General features: G+C 43.4%; 3 protein-coding genes across 10 annotated transcripts in view; 1 reads left to right on the forward strand and 2 right to left on the reverse strand.

Annotated features, from left to right (window-relative positions):
* The window catches only part of LOC144090495 (kinesin-like protein KIF2A), a 15,464-nt gene extending 13,926 nt beyond the window's left edge, over nt 1-1,538 (forward strand). For 4 of the 5 annotated variants that reach the window (XM_077621994.1, XM_077621989.1, XM_077621992.1 and 1 more), the window contains 2 exons: nt 80-563; nt 751-1,538. The gene's annotated coding sequence lies outside the window, so the exon portion shown is untranslated. The remainder of the gene's footprint in view (nt 1-79; nt 564-750) is intronic. The other variant, XM_077621991.1, reaches the window with a different exon arrangement.
* The window catches only part of pitpnm2 (phosphatidylinositol transfer protein, membrane-associated 2), a 21,346-nt gene extending 5,125 nt beyond the window's left edge, over nt 1-16,221 (reverse strand). Inside the window, exons 1-23 of one of the 3 annotated variants that reach the window (XM_077621982.1) lie at nt 15,976-16,221; nt 12,304-12,443; nt 10,499-10,713; nt 9,621-9,742; nt 9,316-9,549; nt 8,334-8,669; nt 8,036-8,131; nt 7,854-7,958; nt 7,709-7,773; nt 7,547-7,619; nt 7,271-7,424; nt 6,685-6,874; nt 6,400-6,519; nt 6,126-6,328; nt 5,874-6,049; nt 5,628-5,798; nt 5,091-5,207; nt 4,435-4,596; nt 4,161-4,364; nt 3,037-3,185; nt 2,116-2,232; nt 1,833-1,949; nt 1,605-1,753 (exon numbers count right to left, since the gene is read on the reverse strand). In XM_077621982.1, coding sequence (XP_077478108.1) covers nt 1,605-1,753; nt 1,833-1,949; nt 2,116-2,232; nt 3,037-3,185; nt 4,161-4,364; nt 4,435-4,596; nt 5,091-5,207; nt 5,628-5,798; nt 5,874-6,049; nt 6,126-6,328; nt 6,400-6,519; nt 6,685-6,874; nt 7,271-7,424; nt 7,547-7,619; nt 7,709-7,773; nt 7,854-7,958; nt 8,036-8,131; nt 8,334-8,669; nt 9,316-9,549; nt 9,621-9,742; nt 10,499-10,713; nt 12,304-12,381 — 3,353 coding nt within the window. In that variant the 5' untranslated portion in view covers nt 12,382-12,443; nt 15,976-16,221. Of the gene's footprint in view, nt 1-1,604; nt 1,754-1,832; nt 1,950-2,115; nt 2,233-3,036; nt 3,186-4,160; nt 4,365-4,434; nt 4,597-5,090; nt 5,208-5,627; nt 5,799-5,873; nt 6,050-6,125; nt 6,329-6,399; nt 6,520-6,684; nt 6,875-7,270; nt 7,425-7,546; nt 7,623-7,708; nt 7,774-7,853; nt 7,959-8,035; nt 8,132-8,333; nt 8,670-9,315; nt 9,550-9,620; nt 9,743-10,498; nt 10,714-12,303; nt 12,444-15,975 lie in introns of all 3 variants that reach the window. The other 2 variants (XM_077621979.1, XM_077621983.1) reach the window with 2 other exon arrangements.
* Nucleotides 16,222-17,421: 1,200 nt separating this feature from the next.
* Nucleotides 17,422-25,642, reverse strand: mphosph9 (M-phase phosphoprotein 9). Of its 2 annotated transcripts, none has more exons than XM_077623619.1 (23): nt 25,586-25,642; nt 24,913-25,190; nt 24,125-24,275; nt 23,951-24,040; nt 23,095-23,441; nt 22,828-23,012; nt 22,644-22,753; nt 22,093-22,197; nt 21,827-22,017; nt 21,562-21,711; nt 21,391-21,478; nt 20,882-21,055; nt 20,747-20,794; nt 20,420-20,484; nt 20,245-20,346; nt 20,037-20,168; nt 19,654-19,790; nt 19,455-19,589; nt 19,235-19,355; nt 18,718-18,803; nt 18,576-18,649; nt 18,430-18,504; nt 17,422-17,884 (listed from the first exon to the last, which is right to left on the reverse strand). In XM_077623619.1, exons 2-23 carry the CDS (start codon nt 25,149-25,151, stop codon nt 17,780-17,782), a joined length of 2,910 nt encoding a protein of 969 aa, XP_077479745.1. In that variant the 5' UTR covers nt 25,152-25,190; nt 25,586-25,642; the 3' UTR covers nt 17,422-17,779. The 2 variants fall into 2 exon arrangements, with proteins under 2 accessions (XP_077479745.1, XP_077479747.1); XM_077623621.1 differs by lacking the exon at nt 25,586-25,642 and adding an exon at nt 25,337-25,501.
* Nucleotides 25,643-25,664: the final 22 nt, after the last annotated feature.

The following is a 25,664-nucleotide window of genomic DNA, read 5'->3' on the forward strand; positions in this document are numbered from 1 at the left end:
AATTTTGATGTAATGATTAAATGTAAAATTTAATTTTTAAAGTTTTTTTTAGTAAAAGGTAATTTGTCTTATGTCGCAGGTGTCTCTCCCCGCCGAAGGCGGGGAGAGGCACCAAGAGTACGTCTGCGGGACGCGAACCAGCATCCATTCGGCGGTAGGCGCATACTCCACTGTGTGCGCCAAGGGGCCCACCCACACACCCACTAAACTTGGACCGGCCAAGTATTTTCGGTAAGAGGGAACTCGACTCATTTGACTAAGTGTGCAAGCCACCTCCCTCACTCAGCATGGTCGTAATTTGGCTGTGTTTTGATTTTTTAGGCTAAGTATTTTAACAAATCTGGATGTAATGATTAAATGTAAAATTTATTTTTTAGGTTTTTTTAGTAAAAGGTAATTTATCTTATGTCGCAGGTGCCTCTCCCGCCGAAGGCGGGAGAGGCACCAAGAGTACGTCTGCGGGACGCGAACCAGCATCCATTCGGCGGTAGGCGCATACTCCACTGTTGCGCCAAGGGGCCCACCCACACACCCACTAAACTTGGACCGGCCAAGTATTTTCAGTAAGAAGGCGCTCGACTCATTTGACTAAGTGTGCAAGCCACCTCCCTCACTCAGCATGGTCGTAATTTGGCTAAGTGTTTTGATTTTTTAGGCTAAGTATTTTAACAAATCTGGATGTAATGATTAAATGTAAAATTTAATTTTTAAAGTTTTTTTTAGTAAAAGGTAATTTGTCTTATGTCGCAGGTGTCTCTCCCCGCCGAAGGCGGGGAGAGGCACCAAGAGTACGTCTGCGGGACGCGAACCAGCATCCATTCGGCGGTAGGCGCATACTCCACTGTTGCGCCAAGGGGCCCACCCACACACCCACTAAACTTGGACCGGCCAAGTATTTTTGGTTGGAGGGCGCTCGACTCATTTGACTAAGTGTGCAAGCCACCTCCCTCACTCAGCATGGTCGTAATTTGGCTAAGTGTTTTGATTTTTTAGGCTAAGTATTTTAACAAATCTGGATGTAATGATTAAATGTAAAATTTATTTTTTAGGTTTTTTTAGTAAAAGGTAATTTGTCTTATGTCGCAGTGTATAAGCTTATGTCGACTAAGTGTATAAGCCACCTCCCTAAAGCCCTGTTGAGCTAAGTGCCCAACCCACCACCCTACTTTGTCACAGACGGCTCACTAAATTTCCATTTCAGATGACAAGCGACAACTAGGAGGATGTCACATTTAATGAGGATAGAAGGTGCATTTTAAAGTGTGTTAAAAACTACATGCCTGATGTTGTTTTATGTTTTATGTAAAAGACTGGACAGAAGCACAAGGGCACCAATTAATTGTGCTCTTTAACATACTGACAGTTTTTCAGAAAATAATTTGTCAAACTTAGATTGACATTTATTTTACCTTTTAGCTCAGGTGTATTCATTTCTTATTAAATACATATATTGCTCGTGTGAAATGAAAGTTCTGTAGAGTTTGAGTGCAATCTTTGTTGAAATAAAGAATAAAAACTTGCTTGCTTCACATCTTAAATGTTTGTTCGAGCGTTAGTCGTGAGCAGTGTGGACGAATTGTGAGAGCAAAAAAAACTATGCGTACCTGACCACCATTTTGACAGGATACACACCGATTCCCAGTCGCTTGTTATCGGGGAGTGCGTATGAGATGCGACCGCTGCTGTTGGTGAGCTGCGTGTCCAAGTAGATCCACTCGCCCGAGGGGGGCTGCGTCATGATGTGGATGTCGATCTGCGCAAACACGCGGTGAGGTGGAGCTAACGTTGGAGTGCAGGGAATGATTGGCATCTCGGAGGCTGCCGCTGCTCACCTTCTCCCCCGTAAGCGTCACCATGTCCAGCGGGCCGTACATGAAGCGGCCGGTGACCGTCTGGGCGCCGTCTTCCGTGTACACGCCGTCGTTCACCCGGTGATTGGCTGTCACGTTCTGTCAGGACCCCAAAAACAAATGTGTTCTGTACTTCCGTTAGAACTTGGTGTGCACTGCTATTCTTTAGACTTAGGGATTCCAATAAATATAAAGACTTTTTGGATTGGATGTCTACTGCAGTTTGACAGCTTGCCACAAAACACACGCGCATGACGCCACTTACCCGGATTTTGACATGAGTCCGTTTGCGCAGCCACTTCTCTCGGGGCTTGGACGGCGTGAACTCCGACACTTCTTTCCCATTCAGCTCCAGGATTCCCGAGTTCTCGTGTCTCATAACCTGTGGACACATTGTGGACGCATGCTAGCGTGTGAGCAATGCCCCTGAATATTTGCACTCATCTGGGGCATTTCTGATTAAATTGAAGTAAATCTTTGATTTCATTAGGGCAGCACTAAAATAAGGCCCAAACAAAGAAGCAAGAATAAGGAGGGTAAAGTCATAATATTGCAAGATTAAATCTGAGAATAAAGTCGGACAAATGTAATACGTACTATGAGGAAAAAAGTCACAATATTATCATTTGCAAGTTATATCAAGAGAAAAAGGGATACTACGAGAGGTTAAAATACTATGTAATGTTATGAGAAAAAAGGTAACTTGATGTAATATTATGGGGATGTATTCTGAGGAACAAAAGTGATACAATTAGAAAATCTAAGTTGTTATATTACTTACCTATACGCGACATAATGTATGGTAAACAAATAAACTGGGAGCTATGATGAAGTATTAGTATAAATCCTTATGTCAAATTATAATTTGTAATGTATTTTATTTTAATTATAATTTGAGGTAAACGTGCCAAAATGAAGGATTTCCTTATTTGTGAAACCGATTGTAAAATACAGCCTCCTGTGATGCTCCCAATTTTGGCAATATCATTCGATTGCTTCCATTTTTGCCATTAATAATTGTTTTTAATATTAATGTTCCTCTTTTACTAACAAGCACCACACTATCTTCGACCTGGTTAAGACCAAAACAAATCTATGATAAATGTCCCTAGCAAGGGTTAACAAATGACCAAAAAAAATCCACTACCAACTCAAAAGGGATTGGACAACTACCGAATTGACCCACCTGTCGAAGAAGGAAGGACACCACGTCGGTGGACTCCCAGTAGGAAGCGTGGAAGAGGTGCGGCAGGGCCACGGTGGGGAACGCCGTCAGGGCATCGGGGCAATAGAGGGCGTAGTCCATCCGCTTGCTGCCCCACCAGCGAGATGCAACTGCAAGATGACATTGAGACGCTCTTACAAATCCACAATGGCGCATTAAAGCCACAGTTCCACCAACAATTGGCTTGGACTTGGTGGAAAAGTCACTTTCAGGTCTTGCCAGGACAAAAAGAGGAACGGTAAAGACCAGGGGTGTCCAAACTGCAGCCTGCAGCAATTAAAATTAAAATTTCATTGCATATGGTCCTGCACAAGAAGCTTGAGTTCAGGCTGCATTTGTCAGCTTCAAATTTAGATGGAGCCAGTCACTTTAACAGTGCAGGGGCACACATTTCAAATGATGAAATGTCAAACCAATGTCAGAAGCTGCTCATTTGGGCTATTTTACTTTACATACATTTGTATAAAAGGTGGTTGTTTGGATCTTGGCGGTGATTTTCTTGACTTTTTTGTTGTTGTTGTCATTGGACATGTTTTCTTTGCCCTGAAAAGTTTGTTTCAGGAGTCTAAAAATAATTACTTTTCAATATTATTGCACCTATGGATTATTTTGTAGTTTGTAGCCCCTAACTTATTCACTGCCATTTGACAGTTCTAGATGTGAGATCCATTTTTACCGCAAAGCCTGGCATAGAATGATCGAATTTCCTTAAAAAAAATTTTTTTTAACACATTCTGATCCTCTAAAAATGACATGAATTGAACCCAAATTCCAATTGTGGGATCGGATCAGGGACATCCCTAACGTATAGACACCTATATATAAGTATATACGGTATTTCAAGTTGGCCCTTACATTCCATTTGATCAAAAGCAGCCCGTTGAGAACAAAAGTTTGGACACCCTTGCTAAAGACAGAAATTCACACTGTACAGTAACAGAGGATCAACGAAACTAGACAAGTCGTGGCTTAGTGTGGCACCACAAGACCGCAGGTGTAACCTTTTCCTACTGAGGAAGACTATTCCAGGGAGGAAGAGAAAGAGGACAGCTCAGGTGCCCTCACAACTACACTGCCCAGGGTACCTTGCTCCAAATTTATTAGCGCCACAGGTGAGCCAATGTCAGCGCCGACATCCGAGCCGGCGTCCCAGCTGAGTTCCGACCCGGCGGCGGGAAACACCTGCCGGGTTTTCCGGCCCGAGCGCAACGACGGCGTCCGGGAGACGAGTTTATTGTAGGGATTGGACAGCTGGGACAGAACGCTGGGCCTTTTTCTCAGCCGGACGGCTGAAGGGATGTTTAGTTTTGAACAAGGCGTCAAAAACGCAAAAACGCCTCCCCAGGGCGCGACACTTACTGTTGGCGACGTTGGAGGCGGTGTACGAGTCGGCCAAGCCCGACACCTGGCTCGCCAGGCTAGCCTCGCTGGCCCGGCGGTGGCAGCGGATGTGAGGGACCCCCGGCGAGGTGGATGGCGGAGGGCACGCAGCGTCCACTGAAATGTGAGCTCCGGCGTCCGCTGCGGAGATACGAGGGACAAGAGAGGTTAGTCGTACGCCTTCGGGTGAATTTTTTTTACCAAAAAATAAGGTATATATAGTTAAGATATAATATACATAATATATATAAAATATACATAATATATATAAAATATACATGATATATATAAAATACAATATACATAATATATATAGATATATAAATATACATAGATATTTTCTCGCATATATTCGTTATGGTGTTTCGTGCATGTCAAGTCTAATTTGTGCGCATATAAGCTGCACCCTGGATTCAGTCATCATTTGTTTTAGCGACAAATACGGCGTATACATGAGAAAATGCAGTCTTGAGTCTTGGGGAAACAATTTCAGGGGTGTTCAAACAGCGGAATAGCAAAAGATAATTGAAAATGGCCCACACAACAAGCTTAAGTGTAGAGTTGCACCTTGGTGGGAAAGATTTGAGACCTAAAAGAAAACGCACTAAAGGAAAAGAGGGATGGTGAGTACTCACATGAAGCCGGCCAGTTAAGGACGGGCACGGCGATGGAGGTTTCGTTGACGTCCGTATCGTGATTGCGATGGAGCGCCGGCTCCATCAGGAGCTGAGGGTTGCTTTGCACCGTCTCCACTGTAAGCAAAATGGCAGTTCTTGAGCAACGATTTTTGTTATATTTTTGGGGTGATGTGTTAAACTTGATGTCTAGTTTTTCTAATTTCTGTTTTGTGCTCTGCATTTTCAGAAGAAAAAAAGAATATTGAATATGTCTCTTAGTATTACTTGATTGCAAATGTTTAATAGTTTTAATTGTATGCTGGGAAGGTTATATTTATTAACATTTTTTTTACTTAATATAATTTGGATTTTTACTAAGTAATTTCACATTTATATGCAAGTTCTATTTAACGAATTGGACTTCTGCTAATGAGAAACTAATTGGTGGGAGGGCGCATCTTGGAATGTTATTTTTTAAATATTCACATGTGCCAAAAATCAACTCCACGAAACACGGAAGTCAACTCTTGTCTCGGGGAAATCGCGTGCATTCACCCAGAAGAGCCGAGTGTCCGTCACCGAGTGGAAAGCGCTGATAGCGAGGGATGCTGAAGGGAGGCAGCAAGTGGAAGCGTTTGTCCAGGAGAGGCTCCAGGCGGGAAGCCGACGGGTCTGCCGGGTGGAACAGGTTATACACCTGCTGGCAGGCTGGACGGAGAGCCGTCACTAAAGTCGGAAGAGAAAACACAGGTTGCGGTCAGTCTTTTCTTCGGCTTCCAAATCCAAAAGCTGCGTTCTCACCGTCCAAGGAGGGCACCACAGTCTTCCTCAGCGCCAGCACCAGCCCCAGAGGCGATCCGAAGAGAAAGAAGTCGGTCACCTCGAAGTCAAATTTGCCCAAGGAGCCGCCCTCCAGCATGGTGCTGCTGCTGGAGCGCCGAGAACAGGTCTCGGCGTGGATCACGCTGGAGTGCAGGCTGCAAAAGACGGCCAAGCGATGCTAGCCAAGGGCCGAAAGGGGCGCCCGAGCCCGAGTCCGAGTCCCTGCCTCACCTGGATAAGAAAGCCTGGTGATGCTTAATGGTGTCCAGCTCATAGGTGGACGAGTCACTGCGCTTGCGCGGCAGTTGCTTCTTGGGGTCGTCGGGCCCCGAGCATCGGGGGATGTCGATGTTGCTACGACTGAGGTGGCGGCTGCCCTCCAGGGACGGCGACGCGCTGTTAATGACGATGCCGGGAGACAGCAGCTCCGTGTCCTGTCCGGGGGGGGCACGTTAGCACCGACGCTAGGCTCTGTGTCGGGGCTAACGGACATTTTGGACGTTACCTGCACGCTGATGGCACTGCCCCGCCTGCTGCTGTTTGGACTTTCCAATACCAGAACCGAACTACTACACAGAGCATCAAAGCCCAGGATGCCTCCTACGCAGTCCCCGATCACACATACCTGCCAACACACATTTACATCCAGTATTCAAGACCCAGAGAGGAAGACACACTTTTTTTCTGACATTTTCAGGGGCGAAAATTGGTTATCTTATACTTTTCAGGGGGAAAAAGGTTAGGTGGTTGGGTAGGTTAGGTATTTTTTTTAAATGCTGCGTTGGTTGACCTGTCCATTGAAGGAGGCTCCTTCCAAGGACCTGATGAAATCTGCATACACCTGATTGGCTCGAAGAATGACTGCGGCAACAGCGTCCTGGTATTGCGGCGCCGACGTGGCGAGGAGAGGCAGCGCGGCCAGCGGAATGTGATCCTGGCTGCTGGACAGGCAGCCCTCGTCGTAGCTGTACGGACTCAGGCTGCGGATGGCCCATACACGCAAGGTCACAAGGTTAAACCCGATGCAGACTCCTAATTTTACAAAATAAGGTAACGTGACGCCTACCATCTTACATATGTTCATTAACATGAATATAAATACGTTCATTAATATTGGCTGTGCCTTATTAAATAAATCAAACTCATATTTGGGTAGTCAAATAATTACCCATTGTTTTTTCTCCACAAAGAGTTGCATCAGTTCATGTATAAATCATATTATCATTATATGACAGGATTTTTTTTCGAATGAAAAATATTTAAAACGTAATCCTTTTGCAATAGATAAAAAGAATATTTAATGTCGACATCGTTTTTTTTGTTTTATTTGTATTTGAACTAGATGTAAAAGTAAAAAAAGATTCACTGTAACTCACTTGGACACCAGCGAGAAAGCTTCCACACAGATGGCGGGACACGACACGGTGCGGATGGCGATGCGGCCCAGCGCCGCTGGGTAGTGAACCCTCATCACCGCCTCGAAGGCGAGGTTCAGTGTGTTGACGTCACCTTGCTTGCTGCTCTGTTCGCCTACACATCCACATTAAAAAAATGACGAAATGACCCGGTATCGCAAGGCAGCACTGTACTACAAAGTGTGTCTATAGCGAGCCCGATGTTTTGCCAAGACCAGACGACGTTCCGTCCGCTACCTGAGCCCGTGTCCAGAATGTTTCCCCCGTGCAAGACCAGAATCAAGACGTGGATTTTGGATGGCTGAAGACACTGCTGGGAAGCCATCAGATAAGAAAGTAGTCACACAATCGTGTCCAACGGTCTTCATATCCCATTATCACACGCTGCCAGAAAACCACCTCGGCGTGCGCCTCCTCGTTCATCAAGGTGCCAAACTCCCCGCCCGTCTCGGGATAAAGTGATTCTGTGACACAAAAAAAACACACCTCCCCCGGTCACCCAAGTTGGAGACGCAACAGGGGGGGGGGGTGAGTGCGGTGTTACCTTGCACCTCGTCCATCTCGATGGTTTCCATTTTGTCCATCAAGTCATTGGAGCTCCACTTGGTCATTTCCTTTGGCAGGACTTCCTCCCCATCCGAGAAACCATCTGAAAAAAAAAAACAGCGGGCGGATGGCAAAATGGCTCGGTGAGTCTTCCTTCCGCCGCTGGTGCGTTGAGCTCACCGTGCGCGTCAAAGAACTCGTCGTCCGTGCTGTCGTCGGACTCTCGAGCGATGCTCTGCATTCTCCATTCGCTCAGGCTGTGATGAGAAGGACTTCCTGGGGGGGAGGGGGGTTGTCAAAAAGGACAGCGGTCAGCAGAGTTCAATGTCACTGCTCCGCTTCCTTCCTCCTCTCAATATGGCTCGGCGCCAGGCAGGCTACGTGAAGAACCTCACAGAGTTACGGCTCGTTTGGAAGAGATGAGAAGGTTGAAATGACAAGCGATGGCTTTATAAGTGAGTTTGTGAGTTGTGCTTACCTCCTCTCTTGGACGACCTGTTGGAGGATCTGGAGGACGTAGACCACTGCTTGGTCAGCTCTCCCCGACTGGCCAGCGCCCCACCCGGTTTGACAGCGCCGGCCTCGGCGGGAGATCCGGATTCGACGGCGGGCCCCTTCTCCTGGTCCTCGACGGCGGGGCGACCGTTGGTTTCGGATCCGCCTTCCTCGCCGGTGCTGTACTGGGCCATTTTCTTGGCCAGGGCCAGCTGGGTCTCCAGTTCCAGCTGGCGGATGTCCTCCATGGTGAGGCCGTACCACTCGTCCTGCCAGCACCAGGCCTGGCGGTGGGCTCGCACCATTACTTTGCGCAAACCTGTTTGGTTGGAGTTGTCGTTAACGTCAGAATTGTACAAATACTATTAAAAAATTAACTTTCAGGGGTCACTTGGGAGCATAAATAGTATGTAATAATGTTTTTAATTTGTATTACTTTTTTCTTCCTTAATAAATATATTTATAATCATAAACAAATTCAAATTACGTTTAATATTTTATTCCGTTTTTTATTTTGTATAACTAATGGAGAGTAATCCCTCATTTTTTAATAATAGTGGAAAAAAATCGCAAAGTAGTGAATTCGCGATAAGTAAAAATGAAGGGATTACTGTATATATTTTAAAATATTTCTCATATTTTTTTATGAAAAGGAACAAAAAATACAAAAATGGTTTATTCAATTCTTGTTTAGAATACTTTTTCTTCATATTTAAAAAAATACAATATTGTTTAAACATAGTTTTTATTTTAATTATATGTATTTTTTTATTTTATTTTTTTATTTCCCATTGTGAAATATGCATGGATAATAGTAATTCTGCTATCGGATGTCAAATTTCTCGTGCCGCAATTTGAAAAATTTAAAAACCACAATTTGTAGCTGAAACTGTTTTAAAAAAAACAAAAAGAAAAGAAAAAGGTCAAACTAAAATGTGAAACATGGAGTAAATGAGTACACGTACCAACGTCGTGGATGAAGCGTTCGATCTTGGACTGCATGCCCCAGTATCGAAACTCCACTTTGCACAGTTTATAGGCGCACATGACCGAGCGGTCAGCAGGAATGCGGGTGATCTCCTCGATCCAATCCTCGGAGAGCGGGCCTCGCCCGGTCTTGAGCGAGCGGTAGAGCCGGGGGTCTTCCTCCGCCAAGTACTCGTGGGGTGCGATGTAATCCTTGACGATGTCGATGGGGTCTGCGGGAGGAAGCGCCGCCCGGCTCGACCTTTGTCCGTTGGATCGGGGAGGACAGACGTCTGGGACTCACCTACTGTGCGCTGTCTCTTCTCAGCAGGGGACATGCTGAAGACATCTGATTGGTTGCCGGTGTCCGGCATGTAAAAGGTTTCGATGTCGATAGAGAACTTCTCCACGAACGGACAGGTGTACCTGCAACGTCACAAAAGTTATGATAATATACTAATATATAAAAATATATTCATTTATTTATTTATTTATATATATATATATATATATATATATGTACATATATATGTATATATATATATATATATATATATATATATATATATATATACACACACACACACAAAAATACAGTAAATATTCAATTCAAATGTATTTTTTCCCATTTCATTTATTTAAAATATATATATTTTCATTATTAAAAAAATACATTTGAATTGAATATTTACTGTATTTTTGTGTGTATATATATATACATACACATATATATATGTGTATATATATGTATATATATATACACACACAAAAATACAGTAAATATTCAATTCAAATGAATTGAATATTTACTGTATTTTTGTGTGTATATATATATATATACATATACATATATATACACACACATATATATATATATATATATATATATATATATGTGTATATATATGTATATATATATATACACACAAAAATACAGTAAATATTCAATTCAAATGTATTTTTTCCCATTTCATTTATTTAAAATATATAAATATATATATTTATTATTAAAAAATACATTTGAATTGAATATTTACTGTATTTTTTTGTTCTGAATAAAAAAAATGTAAAGACAGAAGAACTGAATAAAGAAGAGTATTTACTTTAGTAATCACCAGTTGTTAATGGCACCAAATTAAAATGTCTATCATATCATATAAGTATGTGTAAAAGCAATCCCACCTGGTGCGTGTGTATGGGTAGGCGTTCCACGACTCCTCCTCCACGCGCAGGGCGGCCTGAGGCAAGATGGAACAAAACCACGACGGGATGTGCTTGCCGATGTGGTAAACCTTGTGGGTGTACTGGCCCGAGCCACCGGGCCCGTCCTGGTACGGTTTGTTCTCCAGGATCTCCACGCCGCTGCCCTCGCCGCAGCTCTCTTCGCGGCTCTTTTTCTGCGGACCGACATCGTAGACATCCACTGAGAGGGAACCTAAGCTTTAAAGGTGCTACGGAATACGACAGCCATTGACTTTAAAAGGAGAGCGGACCATGTTTTGGACACAATGTCCCTGCCTGTCAATGGCATGCACCGAGTTAAGCCTTGTCTGACCAAGTCACGATAGCACTTACTTGGGAATCAAGTGCGTATGTAGTATTCTAGTATTAAACAGTGTGGATTTTTTTTGGAAAAGGTGGTATTAGTACAGTATCGGAATCGTCAGGAAGTGGAATTGTGCTCCTGGATGCAGCAGATGGCGGATCCGCTAAAGACTGAGCTGCTATTTTTTTCTTTTAAAGGCCCACTCTGAGATGACAGCAGCCCGGCCGGCCTGTTGTCACGGCAACGTGGCCTCAGCCGACGAGTGACGGCGCGCTGATGTCACCCGTTACCGGGACGACCGGCGCTCGGCTGTGACGCCGTGGCGGAGAAGGAGGGGGGGGTGTTGGGTTTATTTAATTTCGCACTGAAGCACAAATGACAGAAAAAGGATCATGTTTCAGCACCAATGGCGAGCAAACAACCGAATGTATCGGACGTGCGTCACCGTCAATGGCAGCCAATGGGTTAAGTGCAGGGCTGTGGATGACGGCTGCCATATTTATAGTCTTTGTATTACAGAAATCAGGGAATATTTATGGTATTTTTTTTCTTCTCAGGGTTTCGATTGGCCTTTTGAAATGAACTAATTGACTGCGATTGGTAGTGATAGACGCCCAATCATGAGGCTCCTTTCAGCCTTCTGCTGTGAATTTGTAGGAGTTTACCACGAGTAGACGTGGCTTCCATTTGCACAGGGAGGGATGGCAGGGAATGAACAAATTTGCGAAAGAGTAAATTAAATTCCTAGTAAAAGGATTGGTCATTGGCTGCCATGGACGTCCACTGCAAGCAGTCTGACTTGATCATTTGATCGTTGTCAGCCCCCCGGTCAAACTGGATTGGACGTCTATCCCCGTCAATGGCAGAGAACCATGATCATTCAATGCCAGCCTCTACAATTGAAATGGATATAATGTCAAAAACAGTCAATGGCAGTGAAAGAGTTAAATAATAATTTGAAATTTGAAAACAAAACAAATTAAAATAAGGATAAGTAGAATATTTAGTAAATTGTATTTTGTTTCATTAGTTATTATTCAAATGGCATATTTTCAAATGAAATTATTAAATAGATTGAGGATCATATATTCAGGGGTTTTTGCTGACAAATAGTTTATGTTTAAAATGTTAAATCATAATTGTTTTTGTTGTTTTTTTAATTTGAAAGGTTTCCTTTTGTTGGAAAAAAAAGTTAAGATTATACTTTTATTTCAAATAGGAAAAATGTAAGCAAATAGATACACATGGAGAAACCTTTTTCATTAAAAGAAAACCAAATAATTGACATGATTTAAAGAAAATATGTACTGTTCTTGTTGAAAGTGGATTGGACATGTCAAAGGTAGCCAAAGAGTTGGGAGGCTCAAAAAAGAGCATTTGGACAATTCTGCGGTAAACAATGACTCCACTCTTAATGGTAGCGGCCCAGTTGTGCACTGACCTGTATCATGTAGAGTTGAGCTATGCGATACTCGTCCACACTCATAGGCATGGGGATGCGGTACTCCTTGATCAGCATGGCGGCACCTGGACCACGGTCAGCGTGTCAGCGCAATCGGGAGGGGAGTCATCGCAAGCGCCCTGAAAAAGGAAAGGAAAGGAGAGAAGAGGACGCTCAGAGTCACAGGAAGTACGCTGCCAAGGAGCAGATCTATTACAAGGTAATCCCGGGCGCTTAAATCCCCCGGCAACCTCAATCCTCCAGCGGCTCGCTCGTGCGCTCACTCGCTTGCTCGCTCGCTGGCTGGCCCGTGCTCTTGTCCCCGCACGGCCGCCCTCCACGCATCAAAGCGCCCGCCTGACCTCGGATTGAAAAAGACGCAGCTAGACCACGTCATGTCATACACTCTAAAACAGCATTTAAAAAGCGCTCATAAACATGTGGACAAGCGGGCAATAGCAAAACGAGACAAGTATACACAGAGAAACATCTATACACATCTATACATCCACACACCAGTGTTTCCCGCAGTGCTTTGTAAGCCTGACGGGTCGCCAGGCTTCTCATCAACACAGCGATACAAAAGCAAAACGCAACTAGAACATACAAAGTTACATAGATAAACACAATAGTACAAACACAACTAATGCTCACCAAGCAGAAACCCAACCACTGCACACAACATACATAGAGAAACGCAAAAAACACAAAGAGAAATGCATGTAAACCTGCATAAAGAGACATAAAAAACACAACTAATACACAAACCTACCCAAACATACCTACTGATAAACAGACATACAAAACATAACACAATTAATGCGCACATACACACACTCAAATCCAAAAGCACAAAAACAACTAGTACACACAAATGTACATACAGAAACATTAAACCACCAACACAAATGATTTTTCAGGTTTTTTGTGCCTTGTTGAAAACACTACTGTAATAAACCCCTCCTTTGTACAGCTACAGTGGGATACCTTCACTCCACCTTAATACGTATCCCAGGTATCTGGATCTGTACTCGATAACCGCATTCACGTGTCAAAAACCGGGACTCTAATATCCACATTTGAATCGGACTGCACAAACTGGCCAAAAATCTCAAACATATGCACATTCAGATACGAGCACCAAAATAAACAACAAATCCACAAACGCATGCATACGTGCATCAATATGCATTACAGGCACAAAAGTAAACAGACATAACTAACACGGACAACTACACAACACAACTACACTCAAATACAAAAGCAAAAGAATACAAAAACATATTCATAGATGCACGTAGGCATAGACGGAGGAATGCACGCATCCAAAACCCACATAAATGTACAGAGAAAACCCAAATATGGAAGCACATATTTAGCATCCTCCGCCCTTCTTCTGGCTCTGTTGCCATGGAAACGCAGGAGGCTTTTACTCTGATTTGTCGACTTTGTTGTGATGCGGCCGGCGGGCCCGCTACCCCCCCTTTACCACCACCCCTCCGACGCCAATCAATGTTCAGCCTGAAGCTTTTCGACTGCGGTGGAGCAAGATGCACACTCGCCCTGATTAGGGCCAGACGTGCACGCTAACGCAATCAGGCTGTCAACACGCAGGTCTGCTAAGGCTTCATTTGCCCGCTCGTCATCAACACCTTCACGTGAACGCGGGTGTGTGGTGCTTTCGGCTTCCAATCGAGCAGAACTCGAAATTTCAAGTTCTTGTTTCGTTGGAATTTTCAAGTTTGAGCAGGAAAATTTAAGTTATCGCTTCATAACCTGAATTTGGAGTTATTGCTGAAACAAATACTAAAAATGAACTATGAACTTATATTTATGCACAGGTTTTGGTATATAAAGTAATGGGGAAGACACCAGATTATAAGACATAAATGCAAAAATACTATTTTTAAAGATTTGTCCAATCTTTCCGAAACTCTGAGCCGATTCCTGAAAACGACAAACTCAAAAATTTCCACACACCTGATTCTGCAGTGGTTGTTGATGTGTAAAAAAACTTACACTACACGATCTTCCACTTTAGACTTAGAAATTGAATTCAAATCAATTTGAAGTACACCGTATATTCTCGCTGAAACGCCGTATTTGTCGCTAAAAATAATGACAACTGAATCGAGGGTACGGCTTATATGCGCACAAATTAGACTTGACATGCACGAAACACCATAACGTCAATGAGTGAAATTCAAGGGGAAAAAAACGTATCTTCATAAAACGTGAAAAAAGTAACTTACTTGTGCCTGCCATTGCACGCTCAGGGCGGCACCATCTTATCTAGGGATGACAAACTAGACCGCTACAGACATACTTCTTGGTTGTACTGCTCACGTGACTATTTTTTTTTTATTTGTCTATATGCAGGCAACACCCTTAGCTATGTGCAATCCAGCAGACAAGCTTTTCAATTCATACAGTATCTCAGAAAGACCACGTGCAATGGTTTTTCTTAAGATTTTCCCTTCAAAGTAACACATTTGTAGTCGGCATTAAAACCATGAATATGCACGTGAAAATTGTGAATCAGGGGGCGGCTTATACATGAGAAATTGTAAAATTCAACGACTCCAAGGCAATTTTAAGAGTGCTGCTTATATGCGAGTAAATACAATAATGTTGGGCATCGGTTTTTGATTCCAGGCCATCCAAATTGAAATGGGTTGGACGTTTATTGCCGTCAATAAGATACTTGAGAATTTTAGTTACATCTAGTCTAATCTTATGTTAGCATGACTAATAGGAAGGCTTTTTTGTAGGCTAGGTTGAACAGGAACACTGCAACAAGCAGGGTAAGTACGTTATTTCAACGGCCCAGCATCCTTTTCCTTTTTGCGTAATAAAATCCCGTGCCGCAATGAGGTCACGTCAACAAGACACCACCGACTTGACGACATGCAAACGCTCCCCCGCTGACCTTTGACAAAATGTAGACAGTTTACACATGCATGCAATACGAGAAAATACTCTGGAACACAGCCCAATACAAAAACACAATTGTGAAATCAATTCAAGTTAATATATAGAAGTTATAAAAAATTCTCAAGTGATATATTTTGGGTGTGTTTTTTTTCTTTAGAAAATTTCTAATTAGACGAAAATCCCACATTGTTACCATACATGGACATAACAATAATTGACTATCATTGTTATTTTTATGACAATATAAAATCAAAGGTCAAGTGTCTGTGCAGTCATTGACATGCTGTGTTTACCCAGCTAAAAATAGCACCCAGTGACGTAGAAACCCATGACAAGCCCCCCGCCACCCCCCACATTGCCCCCTAAACTACCTAATCATTACTGTACCTTATAGTACTGTACTGATATGCATCAGAAAAATCATGCGCGCTGATATGCATCAGGAAAATCATGCGCGATTACGTTAGTTACCATTGACGGCGATAGACGCCCAATCCATTAAAACAGGGAGGGGACAGGAAGCGCTTCCAGTCCCCCTCAGTGATTAAATGTATTGGACGCCTATCGCCGTCAATGGCAGCCAATGAGTTAAACAGGGTGTGAATGTCGTCGTCGATACTCAACGTGGGGGTATTCGCGATCTTTCCTCCTGACGTCGCAGGCTAAACACTTCGAACTAGCTTGCTTCTTTCCTTCCTTCCTTCCATCCATCCAACCGAAAGGGGGGGGGGTGCTCACCTGAGGCTCGGCCGGCTGGCGACAATCAATCTCCGGCCGTTTTCTCCCCTCGGCGTCGGCGGTAGCTTCGGCGCGGCATGGCGGCTCGACGTCGGGGGAATGGCAGCGTGTTCCGGCTTGGCTCGGTTACAGAACGTTGCACGCCGATTGCGTAGGCTCCATGTTCCGATTGACGGTGGCGTTTCGTCGTCGGACGCTGGCGGTGTGTGTCCGATCGTCTTGCTGTCCGTGCGTGCTGTTGATTGAGGGAGGGGGGAAGGGGGAAGCTGACGTCACGACACGGAGGGGGAGGAAGAGGAGGAGAAGAAATGGCGACCTCCAGTGGAACAATGGGTCATTACATCGAGCTTCACGCCTCTTCCAAATCGGTCGCGTCAGCTAATGTAACTTCTACGATGGAGTCCTAGAATAAAATCACCATATTACGAGAATCAAGTTATATTGCAGTATTCAAAAGTTAGCATTAGCTTAGCCCAGATGACAGAATGTGTTATGGTCGTTAATAGAAGAAACAAATGATATTTAAACACGTATTGACGTCAATAGACGCCCAATCCAGTTTAAACGGCGGCCAGAGATGAGCGGTGATGTGATGATACAAAAGAAATAAAATTCCCTGAGCAAAAACTTGAATTTGTCTCTCCTTTTTTCAATTCATTATTTGTTATTGGATTTTTAAAGTTTCAGTTTTTTATATTATACATGGGTTTTTAATTTGTATCTAAATAATTGATTTTGCTTCAAAATGGGTCCTACAATTAATTCATGTATTATATATTTTTATTGCCCATCAAAAAATGCTAGAATTAGATATTAAATGGAGGCCGTAAAATATGGTCCCACAGGCTGCAATTAGTTCCTAGGCCCCCCAAGACCCCTGTCCTATATGAATACAATCAAAAAATATATTGAAAAGAACCATGATTAATGCATGAAAGGAGTAATTAGGTCACAGAATTTAAACAAGAGCACTTGGAGAGTAAACTCACTATGCGATGAAAATCAATTGAAGAAAAAACATAAGTGTTTATAATACATTTTATATTATATAAAAATAAGTAATACACATAGGTACATTAGTAACCTACTTTTTTTCCTTTTCCTACTGCCAATTTTCAGCTAAAACATTAAAGGGATTTTTCTTTAAAAAAACAAAGCAATTTAGTCCAATTATTGCCAAAAACAATTTATGAATAGGATGTAATCAAACTAGTCCTTTCTGCTGTCACTCATTGAGAATTATTAAAACATTTGCCTTTTTATATAGGAAAAATAGTTCACTATAATAATTTATAAATAGACAGTCATGACAAAATCAAATATGAAAAAAATCCAACTTTTGTTGTCATTCTGCTGCTGTTTTTTGGCAACATCACATTGTTATTTTGTGTATTTTTTTTTTACTGGCGATTAACATTAGATCCCAAAAAAGTTTCATTAAAAAAATTAAAATAAAACATGCTGCATTTATTGTGCAATGAGGAGCATGAGAGTAAACATGATTGTGGTGGTTCACCTCCTGCCTGCACCCTTGAAAAAAGGTATTTTTACCCAAAACAACAAAAAAGTAATAATATCGAATAAACAAAATTATTTCTTCCAATGTCAAAAATGTAAACAACAGCATGACAAAAAGGTATTGCGGCCTCATAAAAAAATCTTCTATTCAGATTGTACATCCATGTACTTTGAGTAATAAAAAAAATCTATAAATCTGGTACAAAAAAATATAGCCTTCCCAAAAAGATGTATCAAAAATATCCCCGAGTGGAAAGTATGTTCCTAAAAAAACATAGCCATGTTGCTATGCTATGCTGGCAGAGGAGCGCAAGACGTGGAACCTCTTAAGTGTCATGCGGATGGACCCGAGCTCTTGGTTCACAAGCGCCAGACGTTCTTCTAAGGCGACCTGGCGGGCACACACACCACACACTACATGGGTTACCTCTGCCAAGAAGCTCGTATACCGGACGTATTTTAGTGTATGTTGCACTTTAGCACCATGATTTCCCCACCAAATTGTGAAATTTACAACCCCTGCAGATATATAGCTGAGATAATAGAGTTAACCGGATGACATAATTGTATGCAATTCTGGGGGGGGGGGGAGATACTTATGAAATACTTTAAAAAATATGCATAGTTAAAAATATTTATTTGATTTTAAATAAAATACAAATTGTAAAAAAAAGTGTTGGCTTCTTTTGTAGACCGAACATACTTAACTGTCATTGACGGCAATAGACGTCCAATCAATTTCAATTTCCAGTCAAAATAAATTGCATATCTAGCATTTTTTTATTTTTATTGTCATAGTATTTAACTCTTTGCCTGCTATTGATAACCATTGAACAATTAAATGATGATCCACCCAGACCCATTCCATAATTTTACCCATGGGTTGTAGTCCAGTGTGCTTTATAGTCTGAAAAATTTGTCAATAGTGCAGCTCACCTGGCCCAACCTACTCTTCATGCTCACTCGAGCACCTGAGGACGACGGCGGCATGCGGCTGAGGGTTGCCTCGATCTGCGTGCACACACAAAGATTAGTGACATGCAGAAACATGTATGTGGCCAAAAATAAAACCCTCAACTGGCCTCGTTTTTTTCCCGCGTGAGCTCGTCAAAAAGTCTCTCGGCTTCCTCCAATGATTGACCTTTGTCGACGACGTCTGCACGGAAGAGATGGAAAAAAAAATTAAAATCTCGGTTGGTTTGTAGTACTACTCGGTTTTGTTACCTCGGTGGTCGGACGAATCAAAGTCGAGTTTCTTCCTGGGACTGTGGAGGGAATGGCGCCTCGTGTGGTCGGCATGTGGAGAACATCTTTGAGATTGACGGAAAAGTGGAAAAATAGTGGGACTGGTGAGTATTGAACTAAACACGAACTCATTGGTGAAATTGTTGACAATAGACATCCAATCCATTTTAACTGGGAAGGTTGGGAGCGATTGAAGAGAAAAATTACAGTGCACATGTATCGCCCTCTATTATTCCATAATCTGCGGTGGGCCAATAAAACTGCAAACTAAAATTTAGTTGCTCCACCATAGACATTTTTGGTGTTGAAAGTCAATAAGCTTGAATGAATGATTTGTATTTATCAGACACCAATAAATGAATGAGTGGTAGGTTGAATGGGCTATGAGATTTTTTCTCTCCAAAAATGAGTTTATAGGTCAACTGTACACATTTGAGCCAATGAACAGACAGTGTGATAATCTAGAACTGTATCAACCGCGATAATGTGGACCGACCTATCTCCGAGATGCTCCTCGCGTGGCATCATGTGATCAAATGCGGTGGAATAGTTCTCGGTGGGGCAGCGCTTGGGGCTTCCCCTGCCTGGCAATGGGGCAAGTAACGTTTCCCTCTTTGCTGATGGGGAACACAACAGGAATAAATGCAAGGCCAGGAAATAATCCAGCCATTCGGAAAAATTCCAAAGCAAAATCCAAAATTCATGTCAATACATACACGGCGTGGTGGCGATGGGGCTCCGTAATGGCGCCGGGGGCAGCGAGGATGACCGGTGACCATCCGGGGACAAACTCCTCTGACTTTTGAGAGGACTTTTGACGCCGCACATTGGTGGCTTGTGATTGGCCAGCCCTTTGAGCAAGCGGAAGCGTCATTGGTTGGTTCTAAAAGGGCTTTGACTCGTTATCGTTCTTACAGGGGGCTCTGCTCTCGGTGGCCCGGGTCTCCTCCATCTCGATCAGGGCCCTCATGATGGGCGTCAAGAGGCTGGCGCCCTCATCCTGAAAACTAGGCGGGGGCGGCGTTCGGTCGGGGACTCGGGGGGACACGCCCCTGCAGAATGCAAATTAGCTAGGATAAACTTTAACTTTATATATACATACTAACGTTGTATACTACACTTGCATTAAATTTTAATGCGTTTTAATGTGTAGTTTATTAGCCTCTGTATTTGCAATTTGCAACGTTAGTATGATAACGCAGTACGATTCTCCATGGCAAAGTGCTTATCTGGCAACCCGAACGTAAAGAGCTTGTCAATATTTTGATCCTGGTAGCAATTAGCACAAAAAAACTCACTTTATCGAGGTGTCGGAAAGACATGCGGGCTCGGACGGGTGGGCCTCGGGACGGGGCGAGCGTCTCCGGGTGACGTCTGGCTCAGCGTTGGCTGTGCCGGGCGAGCGCAGCAGGTCGGGATGGTGGTAAAGACTGCGGGAGACCAACAAATCATCGTGATGCTCATTCTGCGCGTGTAAACGTGCCGATTATTCCATCGCCTGCTTACCCGGCACCGGAGGGTCGAGGGTCGCTGCGGGGGGTGTGGCGGACTCTGGCCTGGTTCTCGTGCTCTAGCTGTCGCACTTGAGATTCCAGTTTAGAAATGGTTCTGAATGAGGGTGATATATAAAGGAGTATTATTTATCTTTGATTTTCCATTGTGGAGATAATGTCAAAATCACCTTTTTAAGTCTGAAATGACATCGTTGGCTTGGTAAAGTTTGTCTTCTGTTGACAGCAGGTTGCTCTGACATAAAGAGCGAGGAAAATGAATGACGTCGATAGTGTTACTTAACATTTTAAAATTCCATGACTCCAATTTGGATTTTTTTTTCATGTGTAAAATGAGACAAAATTCAACCCAGAATAAATTAACTCCATTATGTATATATATAACTCTAATACACACCTATATTGAACTTCAAATGTATAATAGGGCTGCTAAAAACTATTATTTAGATAGTTGACTTGACAAGAATTTTAAGTACTTCAAAAATTTCATGGATTACCTTCAGTCTTTCATTATCCTTTACCACACAATCATACTGTACAAGCATCTGGGGGAGAGAAAAAAACAACAACAACAAAACAGTTCATCAGTGGTCAACATATGTCCAATTCAACCGGACAACAAATGACCTCACCTCCTTCTTGGCTCGGACCTCCCGCTCCCTTTTGGCCTCGCTGTCGTCGGCCCGTCGGCGAGCCTGCGCGACGGCTGCCGCCTTTTCCCTGGTGGAGCGCTTGCTATCCTCCAGACGCTGTCGCAGCGACTTGACGGCAGCACCGGCCACCGCGTAGCGCTCGGGCCACTCAGCCTAAACGCATTTCGACATAAAAATCAACTCTTTATGCATGATTCATTTATTTTCAATCTTTATAAGGCTGGCATTCGATCCATTGGCTGCCATCAAAGGCCCAAGACATCCAATCCATTTTACTAGGATGATTTACAGGTCTGTGGAGCAGCAGCTGACTAAGAAAGCTGCTGGTAGGCCTAAAAACCAGTGGAAAAAAATTGTCCTTTCATGTCTGATGATTCAATTCATTTGGTCCTCCCATTCAAAATGAATTGGACATCTGGCACCTTCAATGGAATTTCTGGTGGTCAACATGTGACAACCAACCCGAGTTACAACCAACCCCAATCTACCAGCTTTTTCTCCAGCGAAGCGTTGGTTTCCTCCAGTCTTTCAATGCGTTGGCCAGCTTCAGTCAGAGCTTTCTCCAGATGCTGACATCTGGAAAACATTCCAAATAAACAGAAACGCCAGCCAATGATGGAATATAAAAGCTGCTGATTTGTTTTTGATTGTTGAAATACCTATCAGAGAGAATCCGGTTGCTCTTCTCGAGATCACTCGGCAGATCTTGCAGCTTCAGCTTGTCTCGCAGGACTTGAATCTCGGACTTGTAATACGCTTTCAGGTCGGCCACGTGACGCGAGTGCTTCTCTCTCAGGTTCTGTCGCAGGCTGGGTAGAAACAGAGGTCGCAAATGGATTCCCTTACTATATTTTTATGGTTTTAAAATTGGCAATGTATGTAAAAAATGACTAAAATAAAGACATAGGATTAAACGGGACTTACAGTGAGAGGACGACAGGGTCATTTAGAGAAGCAGAACCGGGCTTCGGACTGGTACTGGGGTTGTAGGTAGCTTCCTCCTCCGCACCTGCCTTGATGCGTGGGGAGGACAGGACTTCCTGGGATGCGTCTGAGACGCCATCTAGACTCAGAGGCGTCGTGGAGGAAATGCGGGATGCGTCCACAGGCGGCGGCTGTGATAGCAAAAATGGTGAAGTGTGGCGAGCGCTCTCGGGACCTGGCCAATCGCATCACACGATCTGATGTACCTGCAGCCACACTGGAGTGGAAACCTCAGAGCATTCCCAGTCGGAATGTTTGAGGTTGATCTTGTGCTCGTAGATGTCCCGAAGAGACACACCAAGGTCCTCTGCCTACAAGAATTTGTTTTGTTTTAAAACTGACTAGGTGTGTATGTCGACTGTTTTTTTCCAATTTCAATTACATTGCAACTTTATGTATTTACCAATCAGGATTTTACCAAGCATCACAGCAGTATTCTGGATTAGCAGCAGGAGTCCTTGATGCCTCATCAAAGACCGTTAAAATGTTGTCAATTTTTAGGAAAAGTAAAAAATAAAATAAAAATGGAGCCAAAAACAAGTGCCAAGCCAGAGTTGTCTAGTTTGACAAGATTATAAAAATGTATGATTTTGAAATGAGTTTCCTTGTTAAAGTGTGACTTAAAACAGCATTATCCTCCTTAAATTTCAATTATTGCACTATAACACTATCCTCACAACTTTTGTTACAAAACGTATTTTTCAGAGCTTCTGCTTGGATTGAAAAACATACAGTGGCCAGAAATGCGTGTTATCACCTGATCCACGGGAGGTTCTTGGAGATAGTAAGGCCCTCCGCTACTGCGATCGAGGGCGTCTGGCAGACGGTGATAAAGGTCACATTCGTTAAGTCGCCAGTAGGTCAAGCCTAGGAAGAGACGAATGGCAATTATGCTTTGCATGCAGCTAAAAATTAGAAAGGGTCTGATCTAAATTTGCCACCTGATGTCTCGGACAAGAGGCTGTCGCTCCTCCTCAGTGTAGATGAAGCGGCCCCGAGGATCTGGGAGTCAGGCGTCTCGCCCGCGCTGCGTGGCAATTCCTGGTACTCGGGAATTTCGCTAACTCCTGCCTTGATCTTCTTGCCGCGCATTTTCTGCCTCTTAGCCCACGAGGTGAGAACCTGTCTGTGTAAATAGCATAGTGCTATAAAGCCATTTAATGTACCGATTTTTTGGATGATCGGTTGATACATTTTTCTCTCGTTACCCTGAGGTTTTTTGCCGGCAGGCTGAGGACGGCACCTCTTCGCCGAGAGCCTCGGGATATTCTCGCATGTCTTCGGTCTCGTGGGCCGAGATTGTGCCGTAGCCACTGCTCAGTCCCGTGGCGGCCCTCTCGTCGGCCGGCGGGTTGCCAGGTGCCAAAGGGGAGACGGCGGCCGGGCTGTCGCTGAGCGCGTGAGCGGGGAAGGGACAGTCACCGGTCATGAGAGGCAACAGGAGGTCCTTAGTTGTGCCGCGGTCACTACTTTGGATGGCGCCGCTGTGGCTGAAGTCTCCTTGCGGAGACCGGTTCTGTAGCTGCACCAACGCTTTGATCTCATCCTGAATTAACTGAGAAATTCACGTGAAATAAATCCAAGATGTCTGATAGGCATTAATCTTTTTTTTAAAGTTAAGTAATGATTTGATTGTCCATTATGTATAGTAAATTTTGTTTCCATGATTTTTGAAATCACAAAATAACCCCATATAACTCACCATTTAGAATAAGTGAGAAAAATCGTTTATTGTACTTACTATGTTATTTTGATTGTTTACAATTTACTACATCAGATAAATATGTTTTAATGAATAAATGCATGGCACGATAATCCATTTTACAAATATTACAATAGGTTTTGGATTGGTTTCTGATAAATCAACATCCCCCTTCACCCCCCAAAAAATGCTACTTATACACTAGTGTTTTTTCCCTCTCCAACATGCAAAATGTGGTTGATGCAATTTATAGTCCAACAATTACGGTTAATTAACTTATTGGCTGCTATTGAAATTTTGTTTGAAAACCACTGACAACATTCAGACTAAGGAAACACATTCAAAACCTCATTGTCTCCTACCTGTATTTGGCACTGGTATTGTCCTTGCTGAGCAAGGATTTGCTCCTGATATTGCTTCTCCACCAACTGAAACAGATGCAGCCATCGGCCCTGAGGTAGGCAGGACCAAAAAGAAGAAGATGCTGAGCAAAATGATGGTCTCATTGAGCGACATGTCCGCTCGCAGCGTTGTACCTCGCAGTCCTTCCAGACCTGCGGGTCCGTCTCACCGCCACTGCGTATCTCTTCCACCAGAGCTCGAAGTGTTTCCAGGGAGCTCGGATTAATGAATGGAAGATTCTTGCCTGGAGAGAATCCATCATCCTCTGTGCTCAGACACAGATCCCTAAAATTCATCAAATATTTTGATTTAAGTGTGGTCCTCGAGCTAAAACAACATAGGAAATACAAGTAAGCTAGAAAATGCCATTTTTGGAGCGTTCTGGGTTGTTGCTGGATCCCAGAGTAATAAAATAACTTTTCCCAGCTGTGTTGGTGATTATCTTTCTTATAGAGGCCTGGCCATGGTATATGGACTTTTTTTTAGATCAGATGATATCAGTTGATATAATAAGATAACTGTTAAGTTCACTGTTTGGGTCATGATTTTTATCATAATGGTCGACCGATATATTGCCTGGCCGATAAATATTCAAAAAAATATGTGGACTTTTTTCCCCCACAGATGGGCTGATATCAGATCGAATGATGGCTGCCAACCCTCTCAGTCGAAATGGATTTGAAGTATATCAATGGCAGCCAATGAGAGAACACCTAAAAACAAATAAATACTACATCTGTAAATCCCGATCTTATTTGACCCGGTTCTCTAGTTTCTGAAAGTGGCCCTCAAAGGTTCAGACATCCCTGTGCCTCAATACTTTAGAGATAAAATTGCTATGTCTTTTTCAATTAACTTATGTAATTGAATTTACTTCCATTGGAACATGGAAAAGAAGCCAATAAAACAGGCATCACAGTACCTGATCTTGTTACACGCTGGTGTGACCTTAACAGTCTGGCTTGCCACAGTGCCCCCCGTGGTCTGGGAGACCGACCGTCCGCCCTCAGAGACCCCCAGCCCCGAGGCCGTGGTGGCCTCGGAGGACAGCGGGGACGCCTCGCTCTTGCCGCCGCCTGCGCGGGAGTGGGAGTGGGAGTGGGAGTGGCTCCGGGGCCCCGAGCTGGAAACGTCTTCACTGACGCTGTCATCTGTGGACATGTTTATGGGCCCGCACGAAGTTGGTGTGAACTCTGACGCCTACAGAACAAATATATGCAAAGAGAAATGTTTCCATATTGCAATAAACATAACCATCAATGTAATAGATTATTTCAATTGCAGTTTTCATATATCTGGCAACTCGGGTGTGACCTTAAATGTAAAGTAGACAACGCGATCCTTACCCGTCCACGGTGAACCAAATTCGGTCACCACGACCGAGACGTCGCGAGCATGTTGTGGTTAACTTGAGCTCGGAGGGGTTCTGGTAGCATGCTAAAAGCTAACTATCGAGCCACTATTAACATTATACGAGACTCTTGGTGACGCACGCGAAATTGCATGCTCAGTCAGGTGCAATTTGAAGGATATTAATGTTGTTAACGCGAGTGTTAAATCCATAAATATAATTGCACAACATGAGTTAACCTTACCAGTTCATTTGCGACGTCTTGTCATCCATATTGGTCGGGGAGATGCTAGTCGATCGCTGATTGGCTGCCGTAATGTCGC

Source organism: Stigmatopora argus, chromosome 16 (assembly GCF_051989625.1).
Source record: "Stigmatopora argus isolate UIUO_Sarg chromosome 16, RoL_Sarg_1.0, whole genome shotgun sequence".
Taxonomy (NCBI): domain Eukaryota; kingdom Metazoa; phylum Chordata; class Actinopteri; order Syngnathiformes; family Syngnathidae; genus Stigmatopora; species Stigmatopora argus.

Bases quoted from the DNA above. Each gene is read 5' to 3' on its own strand.
- mphosph9 (XM_077623619.1), bottom strand. From the start codon at position 25,151: ATGTCCACAGATGACAGCGTCAGTGAAGACGTTTCCAGCTCGGGGCCC. The intron at 21,479-21,561 runs GTATTTCAACAA...AATGTTTTCCAG, and splicing joins AACCGGATTCTCTCTGATAG to ATGTCAGCATCTGGAGAAAG. The intron at 21,056-21,390 runs GTAGATTGGGGT...AAATGCGTTTAG, and splicing joins CTTCGCTGGAGAAAAAGCTG to GCTGAGTGGCCCGAGCGCTA.